The 11,030-nt window shown below is 43.7% G+C and overlaps 1 protein-coding gene across 1 annotated transcript in view; it reads right to left on the bottom strand.

The window, feature by feature from the left end:
- Positions 1 to 5,331: 5,331 nt before the first annotated feature.
- LOC121329217 overlaps positions 5,332 to 11,030 on the bottom strand; it is a 35,683-nt gene continuing 29,984 nt past the window's right edge. Inside the window, exons 19-20 of the mRNA XM_041274694.1 lie at positions 9,331 to 9,594; positions 5,332 to 6,791 (exon numbers count right to left, since the gene is read on the bottom strand). Of these exons, the coding sequence (XP_041130628.1) occupies positions 6,315 to 6,791; positions 9,331 to 9,594 (741 nt within the window). The 3' untranslated portion in view covers positions 5,332 to 6,314. The remainder of the gene's footprint in view (positions 6,792 to 9,330; positions 9,595 to 11,030) is intronic.

Here is an 11,030-nt window from a genome sequence, read left to right as displayed (position 1 = left end):
CTCTCTGTGCTTTACAATGCTTCCCTATGCTTTACAACACCTATCTGTACTTTACAATGCTTCCCTGTGCTTTACCAGACCTCTCTGTTCTTTACAATGCTCCCCTAAGCTTTACCAGACCTCTCTTTTACAATGCTTCCCTGTGCTTTACCAGACCTCTCTGTTCTTTACAATGCTTCCCTGTGCTTTACCAGACCTCTCTGCGCTTTACAATGCTTCCCTATACTTTACCAGACCTCTCTGTCCTTTACAATGCTTCCCTATGCTTTACCAGACCTCTCTGTCCTTTACAATGGCGCAGGGGGTTACGTGGGGGTCTAACACTAGCACAGTAGAGCCTCCATTACGAACACAACATACAAATTGACCGGTCAGTCAAACACCCAACTTTTCAGCTGGAACTTTTTAAGCGCTTGTGGTTTTAAATCCTTGTTTTAGTTTACTGCATTAAAAAGGTATCGCCTGTCTGCTGTCTCCTGCACTGACCACTCGGAAACCCCAAATATACTGCAGCCCAGAGATTTCTCCATTGTTTTGTTTTTTTGGCCATTTAGAATAAGTTAATGCACTCTCTCTCTCACACTCATATCTAAATTTTTAAAAAATGTTTTGCTATTTAATTAAAACGCTCAATATCTCTTCATATGTTCTCTGTCCTGTTGGCTACAATTCAATAAAACATTTCTTTCTCAGGTTCTCAGGGTTTCACTTTGCAATATATTTTAAATGGAGATTTTTAAAAATGTATTTTCTTTACATATGGCTCCTCAACAATGCCTTTTTGTAAATGATCACGTTTAGCTCAATGCAAGTGTGTCTGTGTGTCTCTCCGTCACGCTGAACACAATAACAACCTTTTAATTTTTAAACCAAACCTTTACCACACCCCCCTAAGCCTCCTGAAGACTCTTTGGGTTGCATTTGGCTGTAATCTCTCTTTTTTTTTTAAACTCTAGACTTTCATACAAACATTTCATTAACTTTTTTCAGGCACTCTGCTACTATTTCCCCCTGGTCTCTCCAAGTCACTCTGCATAAAAGCGTCTGCTGAATGACATTAAACAATTGTGCTGTTATTTTGTATCGCTGTCTTACCGCCCTCTCTTGCGCACGGATGTGTCTGCTCCTCCACGTAAGAGGGCTGGACAGTCTCGGGCGCATCTCCCTGGGACGGTCGACTCTGTTCCTCTTCACAGTAAATCTGTTTCCTCTCTTCTGTGCGTCTGGATCAAGTCACTGGTGACCTAATAATATTTCTTAATATTTTCCTAATATAAGCTTTCCGCTATACAACTTTTATTCTATGCTTGTGTTGAGATTTCAATTCACAAGCGGTCGGGTTTCCATCAGAAAGCTGTCACTCCACAAGAGTTGTTTTTAAACGCTCTTGTATTCTTGATGTTTGTGAAAATGTCCTTGTCTCTCTGATTTCTCATTCCCTGTTGAGTTGGCCAAGTCGAGTGTCTCCTCACCACTGCAGCTCCCTCTCGCTGATCAGGACTGAAGATGGGCAGATATCTTCCCTTCCTCTCTCTCACTGATCAGGACTGGAGACTGGCAAGTATCCTTCCTCCCCCCCGACACTGCACTCCTTTCATCCGCTGAACAGAACAAAGAAACAGAACCGAGCTCCTGGACCCAACAGAGGTGAGCACCCCCTGTGTGTATGGGGGGACTCTTGGTTTTTTTTTTTTTTTTGCCTCAGACTCCAAAGTAACCACTCAGGCCAATGTTGTGCCAACCAATCACCAGCCAGAGAGACAGGGACAATCAGTTAATCAACCGATCACCAGCCGGAGGGGGCGGGACTATGCCAACTAACCAATCACCAGCCAGAGGGGGGCGGGAAAATTAACAAACCAATCACCAGCCAGCGGGACCATCTGACAACCAACCAATCGAGCAGAGGCAATCGGTAAGAACCAACTGAAGTTAAAAACGGCAAGCAACCAATGAGAGCTTTGTCAACATGCTGAGCACACACAGAGCAGTGAACCCGCCCTCTGCAGGGACAGCTCAGGGAAGGATCGCATTGGGCAGTTTAAGTTCACACACAGGCCTGATACCACATCTCTAAACCACACACACAGCAATGGAGTTACACGCATGTTAGCGCGGGAAAATAAACCTTGATACTGTTACTGCATCACTACCAGTAAGATGATGAAAATGGTGAGGAAGTCTCTCTCAATGTCTTCAACAGAAACACAAACATGCTTTTACTAAAGGGCATGGCAGGACAGAGGGGTCGACAGAAATGAATTCATAAAGTAGGAAAATAACTCAACTGGAGGTCAGCTGGAAAGCTGAAAAAATACTTTAGATTATACCAATCAGAGATAAGGCAGACTGCGCTACAGTCAGTGTATAAAGAACACTCTGTGTGTGAGACAGAGAGATGTTAAGGGTACAGTCTAATTTATTTTAGCATGATCTATCTTACGCACTGAGCTACACTCCTCCAATTCATTAGACCACAGCTCACCACAGACAAAACAGCCATACTGTATCATTCTGAAGAAATAAATCATAAAAAAAAGGTTAGCTTCAAAAATCGTCTGTGTTTCTACCGATTTTTCAGTCTGAGAATACACCAGCTTGTTGATCCAGCATGTCGCTTCAGAATGCACAGAACTGCCCCAAAATTGCATACAATACAAACACTAAACACTTACCCCAGTGAAAAAAAATTAGGAGAAACTTAATACGTTCGGGCAATTTTCATTTACAATCCACACAAACATTCAAAAATGTAATTAATTTGCCCACTTTGTGTTTTTAATAAAATGATATGCATCACGGAGAACTTTGTAGATTATGTGATTTGCAAGGCAATTCAGCATCTGTTAAATAAGTCAGTGGAACTGTACATTCAAAACATTGCAGACATAAACCAGAGCGCTGGCTTTCAAAGGAGGATCCTCCTGCGTCTCCAGATTAATTCTGCAGGGGTATACTGACTCTTCACATCGGTGTTTTTGCTGTACCAGTATTCTATACATTTTAGGATTGAGGCAATAATAATAATAAAAACACACACTATATGAACATAATTTAGTAAATTTTATCATGGTAAATAATAAATCATAGTACAGTAGTATTTCATGTTAGATTTAGATTTTTCTGGAAAGCTACAAAGCGGCGATGTGCAATTCAATATGTTAACAAGGGAACATTATTCAGCAGCTTTCACTGGACTCTATGAAGCTGAATGAGTTCATTCTATATAGAGGGGGTGCAATTCAATATGTTAACAAGGGAACATTATTCAGCAGCTTTCACTGGACTCTATGAAGCTGAATGAGTTCATTCTAGAGGGGATGATGCAAAACGTTTGTCCAGAGCTGTAGAACTTTAAGAATCCTCACCCCTTCAATTGCACCCCTCAGCACACAGCCGTGCCCCGTCACCAACCCCAAAACTTTACCCAACCCCACTTCAGCCTTGCTAACTTACCTGAGGTAAGTACCTTACCTGGGTAGTTCCTTCAGCCAGCTCCTCAGCACGAAGCGTTTTAAAAAGAAAACCGCAGTTGAAGCGTTTCAAGATCGCCTGTCACTTTGCTTCCCCAAAAGACAAAACAAAAACCAAGACACGTTCGATGAGCAGAAATCTGCCTTCAGCCCACTCCGCAGCACTAGAAAGTATTTTTGAACTTAAACCCCGCCCCAAATGTCTAGCGACTAAAATCCATTTTGGGTTATTTGTTTAAAACTCTAAGTAGAGTTAACAAAAGTTAAGGTACATAGTTTTGACGCGTTTCGGAGAAGAAAATTTTTTGATAACTATCCAGTTTTTTCTTAAAATAAATTTTAATATTTTTCATCTATTAATACATGTTATTAAATATATATATATATATATATATATATATATATATATATATATACACACACACATATATTTATGTGTGTATAAATGTTTTGTATAATATATATAATAATATATATATTTATATATATATATATATATATATATATATATAGATATAGAGAGAGAGAGAGAGAGAGAGAGAGAGAGAGAGAGAGAGAGAGAGAGAGAGAGAGAGCGCTGGGAGAGTGGAAGAGTGGGTTTGAGGAGCTCAGTGGTTAGATAAAGAAAGCGCTGGGCTGCAGTGTGGAAGGCAGTGGGTTTGAGGAGCTCAGTGGTTAGATAAGAAAGCGCTGGGCTGCAGTGTGGAAGGCAGTGGGTTTGAGGAGCTCAGTGGTTAGATAAAGAAAGCGCTGGGCTGCAGTGTGGAAGGCAGTGGGTTTGAGGAGCTCAGTGGTTAGAGAAAGCTGGGCTGCAGTGTGGAAGGCAGTGGGTTTGAGGAGCTCAGTGGTTAGATAAAGAAAGCGCTGGGCTGCAGTGTGGAAGGCAGTGGGTTTGAGGAGCTCAGTGGTTAGATAAAGAAAGCGCTGGGCTGCAGTGTGGAAGGCAGTGGGTTTGAGGAGCTCAGTGGTTAGATAAAGAAAGCGCTGGGCTGCAGTGTGGAAGGCAGTGGGTTTGAGGAGCTCAGTGGTTAGATAAAGAAAGCGCTGGGCTGCAGTGTGGAAGGCAGTGGGTTTGAGGAGCTCAGTGGTTAGATAAAGAAAGCGCTGGGCTGCAGTGTGGAAGGCAGCGGGTTTGAGGAGCTCAGTGGTTAGATAAAGAAAGCGCTGGGCTGCAGTGTGGAAGGCAGTGGGTTTGAGGAGCTCAGTGGTTAGATAAAGAAAGCGCTGGGCTGCAGTGTGGAAGGCAGTGGGTTTGAGGAGCTCAGTGGTTAGATAAAGAAAGCGCTGGGCTGCAGTGTGGAAGGCAGTGGGTTTGAGGAGCTCAGTGGTTGAGACAGAAATGGCGCTGGGGCTGCAAAGGCTTAACTTAGCTTAAATAAAAACAAACAAATTATTACAGCCAACGTTCTAAATACAATCAACTCGATCATCATTCGAGCCTCCCCTGCCATCTAGTGTCCAGGGTGTGTACTGCAGCTTATTAACTTGCCGCAGCATCAATCACACTGCAAACCGAATCCAGTCCTGTTCTCAAACCCTATTTTACACCATCACGGCAGATTCACTGCCCTCTAGTGGCCATTTGCAGAAATGCAAACCTGTGTAATCCACAGCAGTGAAAAAATACTTGCAAGTTAATGTCGATCTAGCGCAGGGGTTCTCAAACTCGGTACCCAGGACAAGTTCACAAGCCCTGATCTATCAAGATCACAGATCTTCTATATATATATATATATATTTATATATATATATATATATATATATATATATATATATATATATATATTATATATTATATATATATATAAGTGGTAAAATTAATTAATTACTTTTCCTCCTCTCAGCTGGGTAGTCACTCACTGATTGCAACATTAGCATGCTACAATCAAAATATGCACACAGTGACTGAGAGGGGTCTAAAAAAAATAAATATATTTTGAAAACCTTTGAACCCAGAGCCAACGATCCTGAAGGACAAAATTCAATACGATATTAAAATACAAAAAAAAAAAAAAAAAAAAAGCACACACAAATTATTAATAGTCACTCTTCTACCGTTTGGTCTGGATCTCAGAATGCATTAGGATATACTTAAAACAAGCAGCTGAAATTCAATCATTCATTCATTCATTCATTCATTCAATAGTTCTGTAGTGGAAAAAGAAGCCGGAAAGAATTTCTATAGAAAACAAGTTTCATTGAGGTAGACTCTTTCTCTTGTGCAGAAAAAACTGGAAGCAACACCCCCCCCCCAAAAAAAACCCTGTTGCAACCAGACAGGGTACCGGTGGCGCTAAAGGCTGGACAGTTCACAGGGCTAGGTGCAGCAGACAGACAGTCTTTGCTTTCAACCCTGGAGCCTAGGGTTCAACGAGCGAGTTTCTTAGGTCTGTGTTGGTCAGCGGACAGTGGATATTAGTTACAGTGATTCCCACAAATGTTTCTAATTCAGCACCAGTGAAGTTTCTGTGTGTGAAGGGTCGAAGCAGACAGGTTTGGTCTCTCTTTCTCTATCGCAAGTGTTGCTGATGTACTTTCACAGGAGGCTTGATATCAGGAGGTGAAAAAAACGAACCCCTGTTCCACGGGAGAGAGGAGTGTTTTAACTGTCCTTTTCTTCCGCAGGGAGTTTGAAGAGATTACCATTTTTTTTTTTGGAAATTAAAAAATAAATAGCACAAAAACCACCCCAGCAGAGGGCAACCCCGTTCTAAAAGAAAAAAACAACTAAACACACCCACTACACTTGCATGCCTTAAATAAAAAACAAGTTAGTCTGTCTCTGCCTGTCCATCCTGGCGCCCTCCTTCCCGTCTTTCAGCAGCGTCTCCCCCTCCTGTCTCACACAACCAGTGGGGTCACACTGCAGCGATCGCACCTCTCCTCGCTCCGCACCAGCAGGTCGCAGGCGGCGGCTCTCACGAACATCACAGGCTCCCCCTCCTCCTCCTCGGCTCCGGGCAGGTTATTGGGGTACCCGAGGCACACGCTGTACCCCTCCAGGTCGGCGAGAAGGCCGATGACGTCTCCCACGGAGCGGAGCCGTGGCGGGTGTCGCTCGTACAGCGGGTGCGAGAGCAGCAGGGGCTGCTCCTGCACCGTGATCTGGTAGTAGAACCCGTGCTCGATCTGGACCACGGTGTCGGACATGGTGGAGAGTTTGGAGCACTGGAGCAGCTGGATCCGCGGGCCGTCCAGCGCCAGACCCACCCAGTGTGCCGGGAGGGGGACCTGTCTGATCCGGTCCAGGAAAAGGATGAGCTCGTGGGATTGGGGCTGGGCCACCTCACCAGAGGCAAGGCTGTAGATACCAGTGATCTGGGAGGAGGAGAAGAAGAGGGGGCATATCTATACAGCTCTGGAAAAAATTAAGAGACCACTGCAAAATTATCAGTTTCTCTGGTTTTACTATTTATAGGTATGTGTTTGGGTAAAATGAACATTTTAGTTTTATTCTATAAACTACTGACAACATTTCTCCCAAATTCCAAATAAAAATATTGTCATTTAGAGCATTTATTTGCAGAAAATGACAATTGGTCAAAATAACAAAAAAGATGTGTCAGACCTCAAATAATGCAAAGAAAATAAGTTCAAATTCATTTTTAAACACAATACTAATGTTTCAACTTAGGAAGAGCTCAGAAATCAGTATTTGGTGGAATAACCCTGATTTTCAATCACAGCTTTCATGTGTCTTGGCATGCTCTCCACCAGTCTTTCACATTGATGTTGGGTGACTTTATGCCACTCCTGGCGCAAAAATTCAAGCAGCTCGGCTTTGTTTGATGGCTTGTGACCATCCATCTTCCTCTTGATCACATTCCAGAGGTTTTCAGTGGGGTTCGGGTCTGGAGATTGGGCTGGCCATGACAGGGTCTTGATCTGGTGGTCCTCCATCCACACCTTGATTGACCTGGCTGTGTGGCATGGAGCATTGTCCTGCTGGCAAAACCAATCCTCAGAGTTGGGGAACATTGTCAGAGCAGAAGGAAGCAAGTTTTCTTGCAGGACAACCTTATAAGAACATAAGAACATAAAAAAAGTTTACAAACTAGAGGAGGTAGTAGAGGAGTAGTCTTGCTCGTTTGGTTGTTAGTAGCTTATTGATCCCAAAATCCCAGGGTGTCAGCTTCAACAACATTACTGGGGAGTTGATTCCAGACCTTGTACTTGGCTTAATTCATGTGCCCTTCACAAAGACAAATCTGCCCGATTCCAGCCTTGCTGAAGCACCCCCAGATGAGTCCAATTTTCAGCTTTGCCCAACACCTGGTTGTCTAACGGTTAGATGGAGACCTGGAGAAGCCTACAAGCCACAGTGTCTCGTACCCACTGTGAAATGTGGTGGAGGATCGGTGATGATCTGGGGGTGCTTCAGCAAGGCTGAAATCGGGCAGCTTTGGCATGAATCAAGCCAAGTACAAGGTTGTCCTGGAAGAAAACTTGCTTCCTTCTGCTCTGACAATGTTCCCCAACTCTGAGGATTGATTTTTCCAGCAGGACAATGCTCTATGCCACACAGCCAGGTCAATCAAGGTGTGGATGGAGGACCGCCAGATCAAGACCCTGTGTCATGGCCAGCCCAATCTCCAGACCTGAACCCCATTGAAAACCTCTGGAATGTGATCAAGAGGAAGATGGATGGTCACAAGCCATCAAACAAAGCTAAGCTGCTTGAATTTTTGCGCCAGGAGTGGCATAAAGTCACTCAACATCAATGTGAAAGACTGGTGGAGAGCATGCCAAGACGCATGAAAGCTGTGCTTGAAAATCAGGGTTATTCCACCAAATACTGATTTCTGAACTCTTCCTAAGGTAAAACATTAGTATTGTGTTTAAAAATGAATTTGAACTTATTTTCTTTGCATTATTCGCAGTCTGACAACACTGTATCTTTTTTGTTATTTTGACCGGTTGTCATTTTCTGCAAATAAATGCTCTAAATGACAATATTTTTATTTGGAATTTGGGAGAATTGTTGTCAGTAGTTTATAGAATAAAACAAAAATGTTCATTTTACCCAAACACATACCTATAAATAGTAATATATATATATATGAGACACACACACACACACACACACAGTGACTTTTTATTGTGCTGATTATCAATTGACATCACGAAGATGCTGCAGAATGATCTGTCCATCTCGGGCGGGAGTTGTGACTCTTGGTCTCTCCCGGTTCTGTCTTTGACAGAGTGGGTCTGGTTATACCGTCTCGCCAGATTTGAAATCGCTGGCTGTGAGCGCCCAAGACTGTGAGCCACAGCGCGCTGCCCCAGTCCAGCCTCCAGCATGCCGATCGCACGAAGGCGCTGCTCTCTTCACAGACGTGGCATATTGTGTTTTTTTCTGTGATTTTCTTTATTGCTTTTATTCAAGCTTGCAATTCAGCAGCTGAAATCACTCCGTATCCAGCGTCCAATCAACTGTCTCACTAATTAGGTGATTAAGAGCTTCAGTCACTCCAGCGTGTCGTGGGCAAGGATGAACGATCGAGTGATTAAAAAGAAAAACATTTTGTCAATGTCCACCATTTATATACCTGATTTCTTTATGTGTTTCTAACAGTGATAACTTTCTTTTGATGCCCGGGATATAATTAATGACATGAAAATGAAAGAGTCACATTCAAAGGATTCGATGGATGCGTATAGAGGCTGGTGGATGAAGAGCTCCGATTTTAAGACAGAAGTGTTTCTGAGAAAGACTTCTAGTGGAAACGCTTGTTCAATCCATTTTAAATCTTTCTGTATTTCTAAATCTGGTGCCAATGAGCGTGTCACAGTTACACTGCTGTCTCTCTCTGTCTCCCTCCCTCCCTCCCTCTCTCTCTCTCTCACGCTTACTCACCACTGGTGTGACCTCCAGTACGTCGTCATCCCCTGTGTCGACCTGAACGATCTTCACCACCTCTTCGTCCTCCTCCTCTACCTCCAGGTCGATGGTCTCAATCGCCTCCCGCTCTCCCTGCTGCTGCTGCTGCACCTCCCTGCAGAAAGGGGGCGCCGTGGCCTTGCTGTACAGCACCTGGGGCACCACGGGGGGAGGGGGAGGGGGAGGCGGTGGCTTGAAGAGGACAGGGGCCCCCGTCCGGTCGTATAGAACCTGGACCTCCTGGAAGACAGAAAACCCCCACACCCCCCAACATGGTCAATGAGAGCAGATCTAAAAACGCTCGCTCGAGTTTTACCTCTAGGGATGGAAAGAAGATCTCTACTCCAGGTTTCACTAGGGAGTTTAAGCCTTTCCAGTCCGATGTCTGGACCCTGTCCCACATCATCAAAAAGACGTCAAGCGCAGGTCTGTAGTCGTTTTTTCTCCGGAAAAAGCAAAGAAAACCTTTCAATAGCCAAGTGAGACCGATAGGAGACGAAAAAAAGGGCGTATCTCATAGCCGTCCACTACAGAGATAACACAGACATGACAAAGGAGATAGCTGCTTCTGCATCCAGCGCTCAAAGAATATCACAGACATCTGCAGAGCTTTTTGAGATGTTATAGTAATAAAAGGCGTGTCAGGTCCAGTTTATTTTCACATGCGCCGTTTAAAATATATATATACACACACACACACACACACACACACACACACACAGTACTCTGCAAAAGTTTTAGGCAGGTGTGAAACAATGCTGTAAAGTAATAAAGCTTTCAAAAATAGACATGTTAATAGATTATACTTATCAATTAACAAAATGCAAAGTGAGTGAAGAGAAGAAAAATCTACATCAAATCAATATTTGGTGTGACCTCCCTTTGTCTTCAAAACAGCATCAATTCTTCTAGGTACACTTGCACACAGTTTTTGAAGGAACTGGTAGGTTGGCCCAAACATCCTGGAGAACTAACCACAGTTCTTCTGTGGATTTAGGCAGCCTCAGTTGCTTCTCTCTCTTCATGTAATCCCAGACAGACTCGATGATGTTGACATCAGGGCTCTGTGGGGGCCATACCATCACTTCCAGGACTCCTTGTTGTTCTTTACGCTGAAGATAGCTCTTAATTTTTCTTAACTTTTGCTACATGTTTGGGGTCGTTGTCATGCTGCAGAATAAATCTGGGGCCAATCAGATGCCTCCCTGATGGTATTGCATGATGGATAAGTATCTGCCTGTACTTCTCAGCATTGAGGAGACCATTAATTCTGACCAAATCCCCAACTCCATTTGCAGAAATGCAGCCCCAAACTTGCAAGGAACCTCCACCATGCTTCACTGTTGCCTGGAGACACTCATTCACGTACCGCTCTCCAGCCCTTCAGTAAACAAACTGCCTTCTGCTATAGCCAAATATTTCAAATTTTGATTCATCAGTCCAGAGCACCTGCTGCCATTTTTCTGCACCCCAGTTCCTGTGTTTTCGTGCATAGTTGAGTCGCTTGGCCTTGTTTCCACGTCGGAGGTATGGCTTTTTGGCCGCAAGTCTTCCATGAAGGCCACTTCTGTCCAGACTTCTCCGGACAGTAGATGGGTGTACCAGGGTCCCACTGCTTTCTGCCAATTCTGAGCTGATGGCATTGTTAAGAACATAAGAACATAAGAAAGTTTACA

Source organism: Polyodon spathula, chromosome 16, assembly GCF_017654505.1.
Source record: "Polyodon spathula isolate WHYD16114869_AA chromosome 16, ASM1765450v1, whole genome shotgun sequence".
NCBI classification, from domain to species: domain Eukaryota; kingdom Metazoa; phylum Chordata; class Actinopteri; order Acipenseriformes; family Polyodontidae; genus Polyodon; species Polyodon spathula.
Note: the sequence above shows the minus strand (reverse complement) of the source record. Positions and strands in the feature narration are given on the sequence as shown.